Consider the following 22,436-nt stretch of genomic DNA (forward strand, 5'->3'; position numbering starts at 1 on the left):
CATAAAGACACTTCTATATATAAGATACTCAACAAGGTCCTACCGTAGAGCACAAGGAACTCCACTCAATACACTGTGATAACTTATATGGGAAAAGGATCTGAAAAAGAATGCACATATGTATATGTATAACGGAATCACTTAGCTGTATGCCTGAAACTAACACAACATGGTAAATCAACTATACTCCAATATAAAGTAAAAATTAAAAAAAAATTTTAAAATAAGCTCTAAGGATATATTGCACAACATAGGGAATATAGGGCTTTCGAGGTGGCTCAGTGGTAAAGAATCTGCCTGCCAAGAAGGATACTCAAGTTTGATCCCTGGGTCAGGAAGATCCCCTGGAGGAGGAAATGGCAACCCACTCCAGTATTCTTGCCTGGGAAACCCCATGGACAGAGGACCCTGTCCGGCTACAGTCCATGGTGTCGCAAAGAGTCAGACACAACTGAGCGACTGAACGACAATAGCAACAACATAGAGAATAAAATCAGTATTTTATAATAAGTTTAAAAGGAGTATAAATCTATAAAAATTTTGAATCTTTGTCATGTACCTGAAACTAATAGAATACTGTAAGTCAACATCCTTCCATAAAGGTGAACAAACAAATTTTTTTAATTAATAATACAAAACGGGGCAATGACCAGGCAGCTCCCCAGGTTCCGAGCTGGGTGTGGGGGCTTGAACTGACGACCCTCTTTTTGCCCCTCTCTCTAACAGGAGTGGAGAAAACCCGGTGCCAGCTGGAGCGGGAGCGCATCGTTGGGACGGCGGACTCCCCGCGGCCCCAGCCCCCTGGGCTGTTCGTCCCCGAATGTGATGAGCAGGGACACTACATGCCCACCCAGTGCCACAGCAGCACTGGCTACTGCTGGTGTGTGGACCGTGACGGCCAAGAGGTGGAGGGGACCAGGACTGGGTCTGGGATGAGGCCACCATGTAAGTCGGAGAGCCACGCTGGAGATGGGATGTCCGGGCATCCGCGAGCATTGCTGGGGACCCTTGCCTGGGGCACAGTTGGCGCTTTCTGCCTGCCCTGAATCCTGACCTGCTCTACTGACTTGAAGCCTGTCCCCTCCCTTCCTCTTTCCCCTCTGCAGCCCCCTTTTCCATCTCCCCATAACTCACACCCCTCTTCACCCTCTCTCTCCCCACTTACCCTCTCCCTCCTCTCACCCTTTTCTTTTCCTTTTTGGTGCAAACCTGTCTTGTGCAAATGATGGGCAGGGCCTGCTGGATAAGATTGCAGTTGATAGCAGAAAGTGTGTGTGTGTGTGCTTGGGGCTCCTCTGGGTAAACCCTGCGCTGGGCAGCCTGGCCTTTCAGTGGCTCTGTGCTGGGGTGTAGCAGGAATGGGAGAGACCAACCAGAGCCCCTCCTCAGCATCCTGTTACTCAGGCATGGAACTCTTATGTCACACCAGCCTCCTGCAAGGTTGTGCCTGGACCTTTAGGTACTTGGTCCATTTGTAATGATGCCAGGAACCAACAGCCACAAAGGTTTCTGCCAGCTGGCTCTGAGACAGTCGTGCTGGTAGGAAGGCGCCAAGTTGGGACTGGGGCCAGGCTGTGTGGCACTGGACAGACACTTGCCTGAGTCTTGGCGTCCTTGGCTTCAACATCTCACTTGAGCAAAATAATCTCTAGGATGCTTCTTGGCTCTAAAATTCAGTCCCAGATGGAGAAAATGCTAATTGTCACAAATTACCAAAATCGAATATAATCATTCTTGACATCTCCATTCACCAGATAGCCAATAATAAGTTGATCCCCTACCAGATAGTTTCCCAGAGCTGCTAAGAGGCTGCTAAGAAGGGATCACTCACAAACTTCATTATCCCACCCAGCCAGCATTAACCTGGTGTATCCCCCATGGTCTTGCGGGCATCTACAGAGGGAAAGGCCCCAGTGTGGGCCCTAGAACCTGGTGGAGGGAAACAGAGGCAGGGTAGGGAAAGGAACCCTGAGAGAGAGGCAGACTAAGGACCACAGTGTCCCTGACTTGGGGGTGTCGTGGGTTGGCCAGGGAAGGCTTTGCAGGCAATACCGCCTGACCCAAGGTTTTGACAGGACCAGAGTCACCTGCACTGGGGAAGTGGCGTTGAGGAGATCTGTGCTCCAGGTAGCAGGAGCAGGTTGAGGGGCAGGAAGGAAGCCATCAGGAGTTTGTGTCCCATGCCGGGGGAGCAGAGTGGAAGTGAAGACATCAGAGGCTCTGCGCAGGGATCTGCCTTGATCCTGAGAGCAGGGCGGGGAGCCCAGGAAGGGTTTTGAGCAGGTGCTGATGTGACCAGGTTTCAGTTTTAGAAGAGCTGAGAGGAAGGAATGAGACCATGGCCATGGAGAGGCAGGGGCTGCTGCAGTATTTACAGTTAATCCAGGTGAGAAATGGTGAGGGTTGCCCTGCAGGCAGTGTGTTTGGAGGGATAAATTCTAGAGATTTAAAGAGATCCACCAGATTGGTTTATGTCACTGAGTGGGTATAACAGGCAAGATGGACCGGAGAAAAGAACTGAAAATGAGCTTGGCCATGAGCTGGTTCTGCCCTCTCACTGCGGAGGTCCATAATGTGTCCACGTGGTGAGTGGCCAGACCAGGTCGGGGACCCAGGTTCCCCGACACGCACTGTGTGTTCCTTACCATCAGCCAGGGTGCATGTCCCCTCCTGGGAGGTTCTCCCATCAGGTGAGCCAGAGCTTTGCTGGACATGCAGGTCAGCAGGTAGGAGGCAAGGCTGCCTCTAAGGGAGGATGAGCCTCCCCTCTCGTTTTGTCCTGGAAAGTCCCGAAGGACTGTGTTCCTGCTTGTGGGGCCTGAGACCCTCCTGCCCCCATGGGATGGGGTGAGCGGGGCAAGTCCACTCTTGATGGACTTGCCTAGACTTTCAAGTCCACTGGGCATGAAAATACTCACCAGCTTCCCATGGGGGTGCAAGTTCCCTGTGGCCAGGATTTCGGGGGTTTTGCTGTTTCTTTGTTTTGGATTGCCGCTACAGCCTGGATGCCCAGCATCCAGAGCAGGGCACCCACAGCCAGGTTAGTTCCATTAAGGGGGAGGCTGAGCCATTTTTTCCACTTGACGTTTAATGTTACACTCAAGCCCTGTGTCATCTTCATCACAAATGCCCTTTGATTGGCTGTGGTCTTTCTGCTCCTTGTGCTCTCAGACATTAATAGGCACATGTGGTTGTGCAGTTTGTGGTGCTGAGAAGGTGACGTGACCAGGGTGTGTGGGTGCATGTGTGTGAGTCTGTGCATGTGCCGGCACACGTGTGTTTGTGCATTCCTGCTGCATACGGGCCTTGCTCAATGCCATCTCCTGCCACCCAGGTCTGAGTACGGTGGCTCCTCCAGTTCACTTTGGACCCCCGGTCCTTACCGCTGTGATCCCCCCGCCTCCCGGGACCCATCTACTCTTCGCCCAGACAGGGAAGATAGAGCGCCTTCCCCTGGAGGGAAGCACCATGACCAAGTCGGAAGCCAAGACACTGCTTCACGCCCCGGTGAGTGTTGGCTGATGGCACTTCAATGACAGTTTCTGCTTCCATGACCTGGAGCAACAAGCAGGGTGTGGTCAGACCAGGGACTGGCGCTAGATCCCTGGACCCAGGGCCTCTTCATTCTGTGTAACCCTGGGTGTCCATCTCTAAATAAGACCACTTTATTCCTAAGTCCCCTCCCCTCCCCCCAGGAGATTCAAGGGTGGGAACAGAAACGGAATGCCTGCTAGAGACCACTTTGGAATCTGACCCCTAGTCGGGGCATCACCCGCGCTTACTATATCTTGTCTGCGAGCGTCTGTCAGGTTTGATCTCACCATCCCTGCTAAATTCACAAAATGACTCATCTTTTGGAAGCCACTCAACTCAAGATCCTCATGTCTGGCAGGAGGCAGAGGAGGCAGTAACCAGAGCTTTTCAAAGCTTCAAGGATGTGTTTTGTGAGCTAGGGAATTTTTGTCTGTTAGAGGTCGGACACTTCTGAGAAGCTGTTGTTTTATCTGGGATCCTGACCTTCTGCCAGGAAACCAAACTTAAGACCTGGTGGAGGCTTCCGATTGTGGACTTCAGGGGTGCCAGGACACTGGTGGGCCATCAGGGTCCTCTAAGGAGGGGAGAAGTAGCAGCGAGTGGTCCATCGGGCCTTGGAAATGGAAGTCCAGCAGAAATCCTCATCACCCCTCAGTGCTGGTTGCAGAGCCTTCTTGAAAATTCTGGATAGAAATGTTGCTTTCTTCTCATCTTCCTTCCCCACTCCTCTGTCTCCGCTGCCTGCCCTATTTTCTCTTCCTGCATCAATCTCCACATCACAGATGCCACGCACGGCCACACCCACTCTTCTTTTTGACCAAGGTCAAAAAAAGTCTGCAAAATAAAAATGCTTCTTTTTTAAAATTTTATTTTATTGAAGTATAGTTGATTTACAATGTTGTGTTAATTTCTGCTGTACAGCAAAGTGACTCAGTTATATACACACACACATATATACATGCTTTTTCACACTCTTTTCCATTATGGTTTTTCACAGGATATTGAATGTAGTTCCCTATGCTATACAGTAGGACCTTGTTGTTTATCCATTCTCTACACAATAGTTTGCATCTGCTAATCCCAAACTCCCGTTCCTGCCCCTTCACACGCCACTGCCCTGGCGACCACAAGTCTGCTCTCTGTCTGGGTGTGTTTCTGTTTCATAGATAAGCTCACTTGTGTCATATTTTAGATTCCACATGTGAGTGATGTCGTATGGTATTTGTCTTTCTCTTTCTGGCTTACTAACTTACTAGAGATCTTTAGGTCCATCCATGGTAAAAAAAAAAAAAAAAATGCTTTTTAAAAGCCTCTTGCAAAGCAGCCTTGATTGTTCTTCCCCAGCACAAAGCCCTCTGATGGATTTCCCTTTCACCCAGAGGGGGAAAAAAAAAAAAATCAGTTATTTTCATGGCCTTTGGCTACCTGTCCCAACCCCATTTCCTACCCCTGCCCCCTCACTCACTGGCTGCAGCCCTCTGGCCTTCTAGCTGATCCTCAGCTCACCACACACGCTTGCACCTCAGGGCATTTGCATTTGCTGTCCCCTGCTACAGTTTTCTCACTCTAGACCCTTGCACGGCTCACGTGCACATTGCACGGTTGCCGTGTACATAGACATGGCCACATGTACCTTCCACAAATTTCTGCTGCACGTCACCTCTGGGAGAAGCCTGTCCTGGCTGCCCTGTTCAGACTGCAGCCTCCAGTCACCCTTCTCTGTCTTTTAGCAAACACTCAGCACTACTCAGTACATTGTATATCAGGTTACATGTCCTTTATCTCATGTATCTCTTCCCACCAAGAATGGATGGACCTAATGTCTGTCATATAGAGTGAAATAAATCAGAGAAAAACAAGTATCATAAACTAAAGCATGTGTGTGGAATCTAGAAAAATAGTACAGATGAACCTATTTGCAACACAGGAATAGACACAGACATGGGGAACGGATGAGTGGATGGGGTGGGGGTGGGGGGATGGCAGGTAAGATGATCTGGGAGATTGGGATTGACATGTGCGCTCCCATGTGTAAAACAGAGAGCTAATGGGAACCTGCTGTCTTGCACAGCGAGCTCAGCTCAGTGCTGTGATGACCTAGAGGGGATGGGTAGCGGGGAGGTCCAAGAGAGAGGAGATAGCTGTATACATACGGCTGATTCACTTTGTTGTGCAGCAGAAACTAACACAGCATTGTAAAGCAACTATACCCCAATTAAAAGAATATAAGCACACCAAGACCAGAAATTGTCCATCTGTTTCATGGAGGTATTTGTTTCACAATGGTGTTTCCAGACCCCAAACAGTGTTTGGCACTTGAGAAGTATTTACTGAAGGAATGCCTAAGTGATCTTTATGATGTCCTGTTGCCTCACTGAAGCACAGATCCTTCAAGGGGCAATCATAGTTCTTTTCTTGTATCCACCAGCACACACTCCCAGGTAGTAGGAGTCGGGAAAGCCATTCCCCCAACACCCGGGGGGAGGCTTAAATGTCAAATGAGGCTGTGAGAAGCAGGAAGCTGAGATGTGATCTGTGGAGGGGAAGGTGCTGAAACAATATTCACTGTGTCTTTCCTATCTATTATCTATCTATCTGTCATTTATCCATTTATGGATACATCTATCTAGCTATCTGTTTTTACCATCTAGGTATTTTAGTTTAACTGTACCTAATGCCTCCGTTCAATGGCATTAAATACCACCGTTATCACCATCCGTTGTCCCAAACTGAAACTCTGGATCCCTTCACTAATGACTCACTCCTCCTCCTCCAGTCTTCTGCAACTTCATTCTTTCTATCTCTATGAATTAGCCTGTTCTAGGGAAACTCCTCTAAGTGGAATCATGCAGTGCTTGCTCTCTTGTAACTGGCTAACTTCACTTAGCATAGTATCTTCAGATTTCATCCATATTGTGACATGTGTCAGAATTTCCTTCCTTTTTATGACCGAGTAATATTCCATCATATGGATATTTCATATTTTGTTTATCTATTCATCAGTGGAGAACTTGGGCTGCTTCTACTTTTTGACTATTGTGAATAATGTTTCTATAAACATGGGTTTACAAACATCTGTTCAAGTCCTTACTTTCACTTCTTTTGAAAATAAACCAGACATGGAATTACATGGTAATTCTATTTTTAATTTTTTGAGGAACTGCCATACTATTTTCCCTAGCAACTGCACCATTTTGCATTCCTACCACCAGAGCACAAAAATTCCAGATTTCCCTGCTACTTTGCTAACACTTATTATTTTCTGTTTTTTTTTTTTTTTTCATTGTAGCCATACTAATATATGTGAAGTGGTATTTTGTGATTTTGATTTGTATTTCTCTAGTTGGTAAAGAATCCATCTGCAATGCAGGAGACCCCAGTTCAATTCCTGGGTCGGGAAGATCCCCTGGAGAAAGGATAGGCTACCCACTCGAGTATTATTGAGCTTCCCTTGTAGCTCAGCTGGTAAAGAATCCTCCTGCAATGTGGGAGACCTGGGTTCAATCCCTGGGTTGGGAAGATCCCCTGGAGAAGGGAAAGGCTACCCACTCCAGGATTCCGGCCTGGAGAATTCCATGGACCATATAATCCATGCGGTCACAAAGAGTTGAACACGACTGAGTGACGTTCACTTCACATTCACAAGGAATGTGAATGAGACAGATGTTCAGTTCATTTTAGTTCAGTCGCTCAGCCCTGTCCAACTCTTTGCAATCCCATGGACTGCAGACGCCAGGCCTCCCTGTCCATCACCAACTCCCAGAGCTTACTCAAACTCATGTCCATTGAGTCAGTGATGCCATCTAACCATCTCATTCTCTGTCATCCCTTTCTCCTCCCGCCTTCAATCTTTCCCAGCATCAGGGTCTTTTCCAATGAGTCACTTCTTTGTATCAGATGGCCAAAGTATTGGAGTTTCAGCTTCAACATCAGTCCTTCCAATGAGTATTCAGGACCTATTTCCTTTAGGATGGACTGGTTGGATCTCCTTGCAGTCCAAGGGACTCTCAAGAGTCTCCTCCAACACCACAGTTCAAAAGCATCAATTCTTTGGTGCTCAGCTTTCTTTATAGTCCAACTCTCACATCCATACATGACTGCTGAAAAAAACCATAACTTTGACTAGATGGACCTTTGTTAGCATCTTTTCATGTGCTTAAGGGCCACTTATATATCTTCTTTGGAAAAATATTTATTCATATCCTTTGCCCATTTTGTGGTTGGGTTATTTTGTTGTTGTTACTGAGCTGTAGGAGTTTTTCATATATTTTATCAACCCCTCGTCAGATACATGATTTGCAAATATTTCCTCACCTTCCATGAGTTGGTTACCTTTTCACTTTGTTGACTGTATCTTTTACTGAATAAAAGTTTTCCATTTTGATAAGATCCAATTTACCTATTTTTTGCTTTTGATGTCATAGCCAAGAAATTAGTGCCAAATCAAACACTATGAGGCTTTCAACCATGTTTTCTTCTAAGAAATTTATAGTTTTAATTGTCACATTTGGGTTTCTGATTCATTTGAGCTTATTTTTGTATATGGTGTAAGGTAAGGATCGCTGTGTCCTTTATGACCTGACCTCTAAAGGGGAAGTATTTGCTGATAACTGGTTCTCTCCTAAAACATCTTCCTGGTCTTCCACTTCTGTGGTGTCCAGGGGCTTTACTTATGTTTCCATATATATTTTAGAGTGAACTTGTAAGTTTCTACTTTAAAAAAAGGAAAGAAAGAAAAGCCTTCTGGGATTTTGATATGGATAGCATTGGATCTTTAATTCTTAATTAGGGAGAATTGATATCTTAGTAGTGTTAAATCTCATGATCCGTTAAACTAGCATCTCTTCATTTATTTGCATCTTCTTTAATTTTGCTATACAATGTTTTATAGTATTCAGCCTAAAATATTTTGGTTTTCTTGCTATTATAAACATTATTATCTTAAAATGCTACTTCTTGCTGGTATGTGGAAATACAGTTTTATGTTGATTTGGATTCTGCAACCTTGCTAGATTCAATTATTAATTTAAATATTAGTATAGATTCCCCAGGAGTTTCTACATAAATAATCATATTGTCTTAAAATAGAATAATTTTACTTCTTCCTTTCCAATATTTATGTGTTTTATTTCTTTTTTATGATCTTCAGTTTGTCAAAGGTTTCTTAGATAATATACAAAAAGCATTATCCATAAAAGAATAATAAATTGGACTTTACAAAAATTTAAAACTTTTGCTCCCAAAAAACATCATTTAAGAAAATGAAAAAGTGCTATTTGCTGAGAGAAACTGAAGCAGGTGGCCATGCCCTCCTCCAGGGCATCTTCCTGACCCAGGGATCAGACCCACGTCTCTTATGCCTCCTACATTGGCAGATGGGTCTTTACCACTAGCGCCACCTGGGAAGCCCCACACATGTACATACTTACACACATATGACAACAGATTTTTATCTGAAGTTTATAAAGAGCTCCTGCCACTCAATAATTTAATTTTAAAAATGAACAAAAGACTTGAAGACACTTCATTTTGAAAGGTGTCCAAATGCCTGTAAGCACATGAAAGATTCCTACTATCATGAGGCGTGAGTCGATGGACCACTCTCACCACTGGTCTACACTTCCAGGATAAAGTCATCATTGGACTGGCCTTTGACTGTGTGGACAAGATGATATACTGGACCGACATCAGTCAACCTTCCATCGGGAGAGCCAGTCTGCATGGCGGAGAGCCAACCACCATCATTCGACAAGGTGGGCAAGCAAGCATCATTCTTGGTTTTGCTTTTAGTAGCCCACGTGGCTCTTGGGGGAGAGAGCAGAGTCATGCGGTGTATGGTTGCTTGCAGGATATGGTGATTGGAGATGGGTTGGGTTCTTGGGCCCAAACATCACCCTTTCTAGCCTTCTTTGAATAGTCCTCCAAGGACTCATCACTAAGTCATGAACATCTTAGCTGGGATGTGTTGCTGAAATAAAATTAAAACAGGGTACGTGTCCATGCCTGTCTCTGAAAGCTTATGTAGCCAGTTTTAAGGAATAATAAAAGCTAAACTTAACCATCCAGTTTGGATATATGCATCTCCCTCTGGCTGCTGAGCCTCGAGTTGATTCTCAGACTGTCTGCCCCTTGGGGTGGTCCATTAGGCAATAAACAGAAAAATCATAAAGACGGGAGGGTCACAAGCATATTGGCAAATACTGTCCCTGAGAGGTGAGTCTATTCCCAAGACAGTTTTCAATTTGAAGGGTTATCACTTCAACCTGTAACCTCATGGTGGGGTGGGTCTCCTCTATTCCATCTCACCCTCACTGGACTTTGCTCAGATTGCCAGAGGAGTACAGCAAATTAGGCTGAACTTTCACAGACATTTCTGTTTTTGTTGCATCAGTAATGGTAAACCACATGACGCTTTGGCACAGCCTACCCCTCAACATTTAACCTCAATTCCTTAATTTACAGGTGCCAATTTAAGCCAAGGACTCTATTATTTTAATGCCTACATTCAACAAGTCAAGACTATTTTAAATGGATATGTTTTATCAAGATTCAAGTCCATTATGACAAAAAGTCCAAGGACCTGTAAAAATTCTCCTCTACTGAAAAGGTCAAATATTGCACATTGCTCAGTCTGTGACTTAACCAGCTGCCTTGCAGAAATTTTCAATCAAAAGACATTGCCATGCCAATGATATGTGCTATGTAAAATCATCTTGTTTTCTCTGCAAAACACTCAAAGGTGCATCTTTAAGGACTTCTTGGCTTGGGGGAAAAAGCAAAGATACATCTTTAAAATATTTGAGTCTCTTTGGTATTTCTTTTTACTGATGCTTGGGGCTGAGTGTTATTGTTCAGTTGCCAAGTTGTGTCTGACTCTTTGCAACCCCATGGACTGCAGCACGCCAGGCCTCCCTGGAGTTTGCTCAAACTCACATCCATTGAGTCAGTGATGCCATCCAACCATCTCATCCTCTGTCATCTCCTTCTCCTCCTGCCTTCAGTCTTTCCCAGCATCAGGGTCTTTTCCAATGAGTCCACTTTTAGCATCAAGAGGCTAAAGTTTTGGAGCTTCAGCTTCAGCATCAGTCCTTCCAATGAATATTCAGGTTGATTTCCTTTAGGATTGGCTGGTTTGATCTCCTTGCAGTCCAAAGGACTCTTAAGAGTCCTCTCCAGCACCACCATTCAAAAGTATCAGTTCTTTGGCACTCAGCCCTCTTTATGGTCCAGCTGTCACATCTGAACATGACTCCTGGAAAAAGCAAAGCCTTGACTAGACAAACCTTTGTCAGCAAAGTGATGTCTCTGTTTTTTAATACTCTATCTAGGTTTGTCATAGCTTTTCTTTCAGGGGCTAAGTGTAGCTTTTCTAATTTAATGTCTCCCTACAACTTTTGATAGTGTCAGAAGGGGCCTTGTGCCTGTGGAACAGCCCCTGGGATATATTTTTCCTTCCTTGGCTCCTTCATAAGAGATAATATAGCAGGAATTAAGCTGAGGTTGAGTTAAACAGGTTGACTATGGACACAAACCTCAAATACTTTTCTGGGAGCCAACGTGCTATTTAAATAATGTCTGCTAGTTTTCATGGCTTGCTTTAATGAATGGAATGAAGTTTTTAATGAATACAAGTTTGAAGATGCCTTTTTGCATCTTAATGCTGTTGAAAATGTTTTTATTATCAGTAATTTGACTTCAAAAGCCATAGGAAGTGGGGAGTAGGTCATCGTTTGCTATTTCCTGTTGTTTTTGGAACTGATAATGATCCAAGAAAGCTTTAAGACCAGTAAGAAACATTCCAGACAAAAGCCCACTGTGAAAACACAGAATTAAATCAGAATGTGGATCTTTGTAGAAGAAAGATCACTAGGAATACATTGTCTTTTTAATTTCCAAAAAGAGAAAGAAGCTTCCACTTAGGTTTTCATCATGGTATTTTCCTAGTGAGTGAAAATGGCAGTGGGTATCTTTCCTTTTTCTTCCTAATTTCATAATGTCTGAATCCCGGGCTTCTCTGTTTTTCCTTGAGTTAAAGTCCTAGCCAGATATCTTTAATAAGTATCATCATCTGTTTCCTTTTGATACAATCAGTGTGGAATATATTGCCTTGCAATTTTCCCATCTTGCCCTGACTCACAGGAAAGGATGAGGTTTTCCAGGCCTTTCCTTTGGCTCCTTAGCCTATAAAGAAGTATTTTTCTGGTTGGGGGAGGAGTTCTGGTTGCTCTTGGGTTTGACGTCAAGACCAGGCTGTTCCTTAAAAGACAATTGGCAAGGAGTTCCTTCCGGGAACTTGTAAAGATACTCTCATTAAACAGCCTTCCCTGGTCCCACCATGTCTGAATAGCCCATGCCTCTCAGACAGGATGTTCTCGTTCTAAATATACCCTAGAATGATTTCTTCTGATTTTGTCTGAAGGTCTGAAGGGGTCTTTGGAGGTCAGTCTCACTGTCTCTGCCTCCAAGGATGTGGGAAATATTTTCAGTCGGTTCAGTCGCTCAGTCGTGTCCGACTCTTTGTGACCCCATGGACTGCAGCACACCAGGCTTCCCTGTCCATCACCAACTTCCGGAGCTTACCCAAACTCACTTCCATTGAGTCAGTGATGCCATCCAACCATCCCATCCTCTGTCATCCCCTTCTCCTCCCGCCTTCAATTTTTCCTAACTTCAAGGTCTTTCAGATGAGTCAGTTCTTTGCATCAGGTGGTCAAAGTATTGGAGCTTCAGCTTCAGCATCAGTACTTCCAATGAATGAATATTCAGGACTGATTTCCTTTAGGATGGACCAGTTGGATCTGCTTCCTGTCCAAAGGACTCTCAAAAGTCTTCTCCAACACCACAGTTCAAAAGCATCAGTTCTTTGGCACTCAGGTTTCTTTATAGTCCAACTCTCACATCCATGCATGACTACTGGAAAAACCATAGCTTTGACTAGTCGGAGCTTTGTTGGCAAAGTAATGTCTCTGCTTTTTAGTATGCTGTCTAGGTTGGTCATAGCTTTTCCTCCAAGGAGCAAGCGTCTTTTAATTTCATGGCTGCAATCCCCATCTGCAGGGATTTTGGAGCCCCGCAAAATAAAGTCTGTCACTGTTTCCATTGTTTCCCCATCTATTTGCCATGAAGTGATGGGACCAGATGCCATGATCTTCGTTTTCTGAATACTGAGTTTTAAACCAGCATTTTCACTCTCTTCTTTCATTAAGAGGCTCTTTAGTTCTTCTTTGCTTTCTGCCATAAGGGTGGTGTCATCTGCATATCTGAGGTTATTGCTATTTCTCCTGGCAGTCTTGATTCCAGCTTGTGCTTCATCCAGCCTGGCATTTTGCATGGTGTACTCTGCATATAATTTAAATAAACAGGGTGACAATATACATCCTTGATGTTCTCCTTTCCCAATTTGGAACCAGTTTGTTGTACTTTATAAATCTTTGCTTTGAGTTGGAGTAATAAAGACCTTGTTTAGAATTAGAAACGATTGTTTCTAAGTCTTAATAAGCTTTCTCTGGTGGGAGTCCTTCAGGGGAGCTTAGATATCTCCATCATTCAGAGTCATGATCATCGTAGAGTTTAGTGAAAGCTGATACGGAGGGGACTGAGGGTTGGGACTGCTTCGCTATTGATGAAAGAACACAGTGCTGCAGGGATGGTTTTATACCAAGTCCCTGGGGCAGGGTAGCTCCATCCTTGGCTCTTCCCCTTCCTGTTTCCACTTCCAGCCGTACTAAATGACCTTCAACTCCATAATCAGCTGAGGGGAAAGAGTCCAAGGTGACCCCAGTAAAACCCTGGTAGGGTTTTAGCTTTTAATTTGGTTGTATTTATAGTCAGGAAACCATTGCAATCTTGAACTCCTGATTAGGTTTGGTGGGTGCTAAAGGCTCCCATTGCAGTCAGCTTATACTGTGGCAACCCCTGGCTTGAAAATCAGTTACTTAGAGCCTAGTAAAGACTTCTGGGGTGTTATTTGCCATCACTGATACCCGTTCTTTGTACTCTTAACACTTGTATGAAAGTAATAACAGCTGTGATTTCTTGCATATATTATTTCTCGGCAATGACCTATTTTCCCCCGTTGGTGAATAAGATAAGTCTGTCCCATTCTCCATCTTTAGATCTTCCTGTGCCTCCCCTTTACATAAGAGATAAGCTCTAAGCTTGTTAACACATGCATCCTAACTTTATCTCTGGCCACTCTCCACCCTCGGGGTCTCCAGCCACACAGAATGACATCGTATACTTCAAGCCATACCCGTTCTTCCTTTATACCAGTGTGCTGGTCTCCCTGCTTGGAAAGCTTTGACCGGGATCCCTGCCTGAGAAAGTCCTGTTGTTCCTGCAGTAGCCAGCCTTATGAGGTATTGCCTCCCCCAGGAAGTGTTCCTCGGTCTCCCCAGGCTAAGTCCAGCGTTCCTGCTCCATGCTCCACAGAGCCTGGAACTCAGCCTGAGTTGTGATTGGCTGTGGGCTCCTGGAAGTCAGGGCCACAGCTTCAGCATCCGTATGGGTTGGGTTCCCATATGGTACCCATCCATCCATTCCCAATATGGATATCCATCAAGGGAATGAGTAGCACTGTAACATTTGTCCCAAAGTGTTATTTATCTTAACAAGCATTTAACACTCCCATTGGTTTTCTCAAAGTGCAAGGGTTCGATGCCAGATGAAATAGCGCTGAGTAATCAGAAAAACCTCATCTTACTCGTTTAAAAAAAAATCAATAATGTTTGGTGTTTACGTCTAGATCTTGGAAGCCCCGAAGGCATTGCTCTTGACCACCTTGGGCGCAACATCTTCTGGACGGATTCTCAACTGGATCGGATAGAAGTTGCGAAGCTAGATGGGACCCAGCGCCGGGTGCTGTTTGAGACTGACTTGGTGAATCCCAGAGGCATCGTAACAGATTCCATGAGAGGGTGCGTGCACGCTAAGTCCCTTCAGTCGTGTCCAACTCTGTGTGACCCTGTGGACTATAGCCCTCCAGGCTCCTCTGTCCTTGGGATTCTCCAGGCAAGGATACTGGGATGGGTTGCCCTCCTCCAGAGGACCTTGCCACCAAGGAGGCCCCCGTGAAAGGGTATCTTTGTGTAAATCTGTGTGTGTGTCTATTCAATTTGCATCTGCCCTTGTGCATATTCTCAAAGTTTGACTGTAACTCCAGCATTGCTGTCCTGAAATGAATGAGTTTAGGATGAATGAGTCCACAGTTGGTGGCTTATAGATATCTGAGGTGAAGCCAGAACATTTATTATAATCCACCGGAATCATGAACTCAGTACCATATTTGAGTTGTATCAACTCCAGAAGAATATCGAGGTAGCATCACTATCCCCCTGGGGCTCCTTCCGGGGGCCCAACCCGTGAACGCCTTGGAGGCCCTCCCTCGGGGTTTTGTGAGCACATTCTTTCCCTCACTGCAGGCTCTGAGTCTTACACCCTAGGCTCATGTCTCCTTGAGGCTTTGGCATGAAACCACATCTCTAGTTCTGTGGCCATTTGGCCGCCTCTCTGATTTCAGGTGCCTTGACCACTTATCCTGCCAGCGTTGCTTCTGGGCTTCATCCTCTGCGTCTGCTTTGCCTTCCTGAGTGCTGACAGCATATGAGAATCCCCATGTGTTTATGTCAGTTATGGCGCTCTATTTTTTAAAAACAGTTTCATTGAGATATGTCAGTTATATTTAAGGGAAGTGAAGTTGTTAGTAACAGAATGATTCAAGGGGAAAACCAAATAGAAGGATCTTTACAAAGGCAACGTGTCTTGGCTCCTCCAGATCCTTTAGAGCCATTAATTTTTATTTTATTTTTAAATTTCTTGGTTGCACTGTATGACCTGCAGGATCTTAATTCCCTGGCCAGGTATTGAACTCATGCCCCCTGCAGTGGAAATGCAAAGTTCTAACCCCTGGACCGCCAGGGAATCCCCTATCACAGGTTCTTTTTAAGTGTCTTTAAGTGAACTTTTCCTCATACATCTTCATTATTTCTCTTGCCCTTTCACATCCTTTTCCTCCAGGAATCTTTATTGGACAGATTGGAACAGAGATAACCCCAAAATTGAAACTTCCTACATGGATGGCACAAACCGGAGGATCCTGGTGCAGGATGACCTGGGCTTGCCCAATGGGCTGACCTTCGATGCCTACTCGTCTCAGCTCTGCTGGGTGGATGCAGGTGATGGAAAGCCCCAGGCCTCGCTCCTGGGTCGGAACAGGGCTTCGTTTTTTTACCAAATAATCATTGTTATCCACTGTGCTATCGAGAGTAGCTATTGTGGGGAATAAGGCATAAGATAACTGCTATTTTTCTGCACAAACATCAGCTGCATATCTTTGCTTGGAAACTGTTTCCCACAGCTTGATGTAGCCCAGGGAGTATTCTCAATCTTCCAGGTCAGGGGTCAGCAAACTATAGCCTGGGGCCAAATGGTATGGCCACCTGTTTTGGTATAACCTGGGAGCTGTAAAAGGTTTTTACATTTTCAAATGTTACATTTTAAAAGCTTATACAAATTCTTGTATAATGTCCTTGATTTCACCTCTTGGCTCACACAACCTAAAATAGTTACTATCTGGCCCTTTAAGAAAAAGTTTGCTGACCCCCAGAGCCTATCCTCATCCTGGTACCTATTAAGCAATTCATGACTTACATTTTCGTAGCTCCTGCTTGTCCCTAAGCAGGGCTAAGGCAGGACTTGAAGCCAAGGAAGATAAAGTAAGGCAGTCCTGATGTGTGGTCCTGCCTGGGCAGATTTGAGGTGCCCCTGATGTGGGCAGGATGCGCAGTTGGGGAAGAATGTCAGTCATCCATCAAGTCTCTGTTGAGTTCCTCCTTGGTTCTAGACACTCAGGTACCACGGTAGATGCAGGAAGTAAAGCAGGCACAGTTAAGTGGAAACCCAAGCCTTAAGTTAGTCATAATGCAGCCACTGATGCGCGGCTGTGCATAGCTGCTCACCCAGTGGGAGCAGCTTAGCAATTCTAAGGGCTCTGAAAACACGGAGGGAAGGTCTAGAGGGGCTTCAGGCAGGACGGATTTGAACAGAAGCTGGAACATGGCATCCTTCTTACTAAGCCCCTGGCTGCTCCAGAAATGGGTGAAATGGGGTGCTCTTCCTCTGCTCTGGCTCCCTTCTCTCCATCAGAACCAGGTATGGGTACTGGATGGAGGTGGCACTGAGCAATGAGAGGGGCGTGGGAGGATGAACAGACAACTTCCCAGTTTAGAAGAGCACATCTTGTGTTCTCTCGGATCTGAGCGTGTAACACTTGCCCTCCTTGCTTTTCGTTTTGGACACAAAGGGGCCATTTCTTGTGTGAACAATGCACGATTTGTTCTCACCCCACACAGGCACCCATCGGGCCGAGTGCCTGAACCCTGGTCAGCCCAACAGACGCAAGGTTCTTGAAGGGCTGCAGTATCCTTTCGCCGTTACGAGCTTTGGGAAGAATCTGTACTACACAGACTGGAAGACGTATGTCAGCTGCTGCAGCGCGGGGGCTGGGGGACCTGCCCTGCTGCCCTCTCTGGAGGCCACACCCTTTGCAAGCAGCCTCTTGGCTTGACCTTCCCGCCTCCAGAGATGCCCCCTCTCCCTCGCCCTCTGATTGTCAGAGAGGAGGGCAAGGAAGGAGAGGGCAGTAACCCTAGGGAAGCAGGGGGTGCGGTGTATCTTCTGGATGCTCTTGGATGGGCAGCTTCAAGTCCACAAATGGGGACTTCCTGCACATGTCCCTTCTCTCCCTAGGAGAGACCATGCCTACTCCATGCCACTATTTTATTATAATTCTTAAACTGCAGTATTCCCAAAGCTCCTTCTTGACCTTTCCTGCAGAAAAGTAGGCTTAAAGCAAGCAAGCGACTGTGGCAGGAGCTTCAGTATAGAAAGTGGACTTCCCAGCTTGGGATTTAGAGCCAGAGGGCGGAGCTAGCTGACCTTTGTCCTTTCTTTAAGAAGCCAGAGAATTGCAGGCTTCAGGAAGAGGTAGGGATGGCTAGGAAGTAAGGCCAATGTATCTGTTTGGGGTTTTTTTTGCATCTTTCTATGCTATTTTGTCTGATTCTTTGCCACCCCACAGACTGTAGCCCACCAGGCTTCTCTGTCCATGGGATTTCCCTGGCAAGAATACTTGAGTGGGTTGCCATTTCCTCCTCCAGGGGGTATTCCCAACCCAGAGATCCAACCCACGTCTCCTGTGTCTCCTGCATGGGCAGGCAGATTCTTGACTGTCTGAGCCACCTGGGAAGCCGTTTATGGCCTCCAATTTATCCCCCAAGGGCTTCCCTGGTGCTCAGATGGTAAAGAATCCACCTGCAATGCAGGAGACCCAGGTTCAATCCCAGGGTCAGGAAGATCCCCTGGAGAAGAGAATAGCTACCCACTCCAATGTTCTTGCCTGGAGAATCCCGTGGACAGAGGAGCCTGGCAGGTTACAGCCCATGGGGTCATAAAGAGTCAGACAGGACTGAGAGACTAACACGTTCACTTTACCCTCCAAGCGACAAAAGAGGTTGCCCTGTAGAGAAAAGTTTAAGCCATTAGATGTGTTTTTTGTTGTTAGTATATTTTTTGGTTTTGTTTGTTTGGCCATGCCGCATAGCATGAGGGAATCTTAGTTCACTCACCAGGGATCAAACCATGCCCCCTGCATTGAAAGTGAAAAGTCTTATCCACTGGACCATCAGGGAAACCCTGCCGTTAGATGTGTTTTAACTTGCCATCCTTTGACACTGTAGGAATTCTGTGGTTGCTGTAGATCTCGCTGTTTCCAAAGAGACGGATTCCTTCCACCCCCACAAGCAGACCCGGCTCTATGGCATCACTTCCGCCCTGTCCCAGTGTCCTGAAGGTAACTCACCTGTGCTCTATGTAGTCAGGGGCTGGGTTGGCCCCTGGGGCTCAGAGCCCACCCTCTGGCCGCCCACTATGTGGCCTCTGGTAGCCCTGATCACAGGGCAGGTGAGACCTAGTCCATTCCATCAAGGGTCTTCTTTAATTAGTAGGTAAGCCAGATGAATCAATAGAAAATGGTAGGGAATGAAGTGGATAGTGGATAAGGGTGAGGAAAAGTATTGACTTTTGGAGTGGGTCTAAAAGTATGCTGTCTTCAGGCTCCAAGGAGGAAAAGCAGTGTTAGGGTCTCTCCTGCTTTAAAAGTTCATCCATTTGGCCAGACAGCAACAACAATAATTGATAGTAATAATAATTGCAAACATGAATGTGATACTTCCTGTGAGCTGGGTACGTCCCATGTATTAAAAGTCACTGCGTGCTTTGTATCCACTGGTTCACTTAATCCTCGTAGCAGCCCTATGATGTAGGCGTTATTATTTTGCCCACTTTATAAATGATGATACTGGAGCCACTTGCCCAGAGTCACATGATCCCTTCCAGTATTCGTGGCAGCAGACTTGGGGGTAAGTTAGGTAGCCTGGCTGCAGTCTATGCTATGGCTTCCTCCTTCCTGGCTTCCCTCTTGCCCCCTAGTGAAGCGGCCAAGCTGCATAGAAAGCACATTCTGCTTTAAAATTCCAGCTCCATGTTATGACCAGAGCTGGAAAACCCTCCCTGAGCTCTGCTAATAGCTTTGTTGGTAAATCTGCATATCCCCCAGATCAGGAATCCAGGTTTTTGCACATTTGGCAAATCCTTACTGATGAGGAAACAGCCAGGAGATAAGCTGAGTTAAATTTTCTATACAGCTTTCTTGTTCTCCAGGACCCCCCCATAAGCTTGGCCTCCCAGAGACCAAACAGGGGGCTAGTATGGAGGTCACTCTCTCAACTGATTGAACCGCTGAGCTTACTTCTGCCTTTTCCAGGTCACAACTACTGCTCAGTGAACAATGGTGGCTGTACGCACCTCTGCTTGGCCACCCCAGGAAGCAGGACCTGCCGTTGCCCTGACAACACCCTGGGAGTTGACTGTATCGAGCAGAAATGAAGAGTTCCTTGTGTGCTCTCCAAAGTATTTCGCAGCAGCACCCTTCTCGAAAGGGTCCAGACTGAAAACTGTCTGACCTGGTGGCTGAATGGCCACCAGGCCCAGGTCCAACCCAGCCTGAGCCCCAACAGCATTGCCCTCACTGTTCCCCAAAACACATGCCCCCAGCTTCTGGAATGGGAAAGCCTCTACTCCTACACAAAATCTCCCTGACCCTAACCCTCAGACTAGCTTATACAGCCCTGAGTGAGGATTATATGCCCCATCCTGGGGCTGGAAACTGGCCCCAACCTTCATACCCCCATGGTGAGCAGAGCTTCCCAGGGCCTGAGCTGCCCCCCTTCCTTGTGGCCTTACAAGCTCAGCCTCACTTTGAGACACCCATTGTTCCATCAGCTGCTGGACACATCGAGGCTGTGAGCGAAGGAGGGAGTTTCCTCTCCCACAGTTTTTCTTGGTGCTCTGATTTCCCTCTTTATACTCCTAGCATTTATCCCCTGAGTTCTATATCACTTGCATCCTGCCCAAGGCAGGATGTGAGCAAGCCCTGCCTTTTAGTCAAAACTCACCGTGTCCAAAAGATATATGGGTATTTGGTGGATGATACTGAGCAGCCTCTCCCAGATAAGTTATTGGCATTTCTGAAGTAGTTGTTGGTAGTCAAAAGCTTAAATCAAGAGTGTCCAGAGAAATTCAAGGTGCAGAGTCAGATGTTTGAGGATGGGGATTTTATTGATGTGCCTTAAATTATACCAAAGATTACCAAAGTATTCCTCTTTATCCAAAGCACTTGGATCCTAGCATCTGGTTCTTGGGGCAGCACAGCCCCACTGCTGGCACCTGTGTCCAGCCTCCACGTGGAGACCCATCTGAGATACAGGCTGGGACTGGGGACCCCCTGCAGTCCCTCATCTCTGCCCTCCACCCATGAGAGCCAATCTACAACCAGTCGTGAGCTCTGTGCTCTTTTGTTCATCCTCCATCCATGGCCCTTGCTCACTGTATTCTCATCCAAAGACACAATCCAGGAAGGCCAATCTGAATATTTATATTAGTCCTCCAGACACTTTGTTCCTCATTGGTATAATTAAAAGGTCCATTACCACATTTCACATTTATGTTTCTACAGCTTGTTTAGAAAACATCTCCTGACCATATATAGCTAGTGGTATTTGGCAGGGGGGAGGCAGTGACTACTTCCCAAAGTCCTAAAAGAATGGAAATTTTGAATTGAAAGCTAAGGATAAGGAATTTGCGTCAGTGAAGATCGGGTTAAGGAAGTGAGAAGACTCAGTGAAAAGTATCACGAAGAGATTGATGAAGAGCAGAAATGGAAAACCCAAGAGGAAGGATAAAGGAGAAGATTTAACAATAACAATAAGAAAAGCTCTTAAATAATGCCAAAGAAAATATGATATGTTCTTTGTCAGAGGACACTTCTACACTTAAGGACATAGAAGAATTTCCCTGTTTTTCTTCTTAAGGAAGATATCCCTCTTCTAATCTGCAAACCTCAGTACCCTCAACTCCCCCTTAACACACTGCTTTTCTACAGCACATAGGAGCCTGAAATGAAAGAACCTTTCCTTGAATAATTGGAGTTTGTTTTGAGAAGCAACTATATCCCCAAGAATCACAAGGTTTGGGGAACACATGAGTCTTTTATGTAGCCAAACCACATAAATTAGTTTAACTTTCCTTTTCTATTTATCATTCCATATCCAACCCTCTATATCAAATGTTTTGTCATGATTTTTGTATAATGATTATAACTTTTATTCATTTTGCTAGATTCATTCTAAAAATTTTTTAAACAGTAAATTCTTAAACTGTGGAAACCATTGAAGGTGCTTATTAACTGTTCCCCAGATTTGTACAAGTATTGGATAACTCCTTGAGTTTACAGCTGTATAAATTTTAGTGCAGAAAATAAACTTTTTTTTGTTAAAAAAAGTCTTCTTTTATCTTGTTTGAATGAAGATACTTAATCTCAGGAGGCAGATTCACAATGGAAAGACAGTCGTTTAATAATCTGCAAAACCTGTTTAGCCCCTAGTGTTATAAGAGATGGTTTTTTCCTCAAGTGAGTCTGCAAACTTCAGTACAGTTCAGTCACTTAGTTGTGTCCAACTCTTTGTGACCCCATGAACCGCAGCACGCCAGGCCTCCCTGTCCATCACCAACTCCCAGAGTTCACCCAAATCTAAACTCATGTGAAACTGAGCAGAAACCTGTGAGATTCTCCTGGGCGCAAAAACCTTTGTGTCCCCAGTTTCTTGTTTGCAGGGTAAAGGCTTCAACCTCCTAGACCTTCCTGAGTACCAAAGAGCAGATTCAAACAGTTACTAATCAGGGAAGGCAGAAAATGCAGAAACAAAAGAGGATCAATCAAGAAACTGGTGTAGCCATTAAAGCAGGATCCTGGTTCCTCCTCAAGGGAAGTACATGTCAACTTAAAAAATATTCACAACCTAAAAGTTGAGAGTTATGTTTTATTCGGTGGAAATTTTTAAGACTTCAAGCCTGGGAAGCAGCACCTCAAGTACCCCAAGAAAACTGCCCTGAGGAGGCGAGAGGAGGATCCAGGTTATAAGTTTTTACAGGTAGTCTGAACACCAAAAAAATTATTGCTAATTAAAGAAAGTGGGCTCCCCTGGTGGCTCAGATGATAAACTACTTGCCCGTAATGCGGGAGACCCGGGTTCAATCCCTGGGTCAGGAAGATCTGGAGAAGGGAATGGCTACCCACTCCAGTATTCTTGCCTGGAGGATTCCATGGACTGGCAGACTACAGTCCATGGGGTGGCAAAGGGTAGGGACGCAACTGAGCGACTCCTTTCACTTTCAAGGTGAACCAGGTATCTCAAGTTAAGGAATGTAGCGCTTTTCTATGTGTGGGAAGATGCCAGAATCTGGGCTCACTGGAACCTTTCAGAGCACCTCAGCTATCGGGGCCCAGT

At 45.6% G+C, this 22,436-nt stretch overlaps 1 protein-coding gene across 1 annotated transcript in view; it reads left to right on the forward strand.

The window, feature by feature from the left end:
* LOC120865416 (nidogen-1) overlaps window positions 1-21,419 on the forward strand; it is a 98,728-nt gene extending 77,309 nt beyond the window's left edge. The window contains exons 13-20 of the mRNA XM_040242692.1: window positions 727-945; window positions 3,335-3,507; window positions 9,161-9,287; window positions 14,279-14,450; window positions 15,550-15,707; window positions 16,884-17,007; window positions 18,270-18,382; window positions 19,355-21,419. Of these exons, the coding sequence (XP_040098626.1) occupies window positions 727-945; window positions 3,335-3,507; window positions 9,161-9,287; window positions 14,279-14,450; window positions 15,550-15,707; window positions 16,884-17,007; window positions 18,270-18,382; window positions 19,355-19,476 (1,208 nt within the window). The 3' untranslated portion in view covers window positions 19,477-21,419. The remainder of the gene's footprint in view (window positions 1-726; window positions 946-3,334; window positions 3,508-9,160; window positions 9,288-14,278; window positions 14,451-15,549; window positions 15,708-16,883; window positions 17,008-18,269; window positions 18,383-19,354) is intronic.
* The last annotated feature ends 1,017 nt before the right edge of the window (window positions 21,420-22,436 follow it).

Source organism: Oryx dammah, unplaced genomic scaffold, assembly GCF_014754425.2.
Source record: "Oryx dammah isolate SB20612 unplaced genomic scaffold, SCBI_Odam_1.1 HiC_scaffold_6, whole genome shotgun sequence".
Lineage (NCBI taxonomy): Eukaryota > Metazoa > Chordata > Mammalia > Artiodactyla > Bovidae > Oryx > Oryx dammah.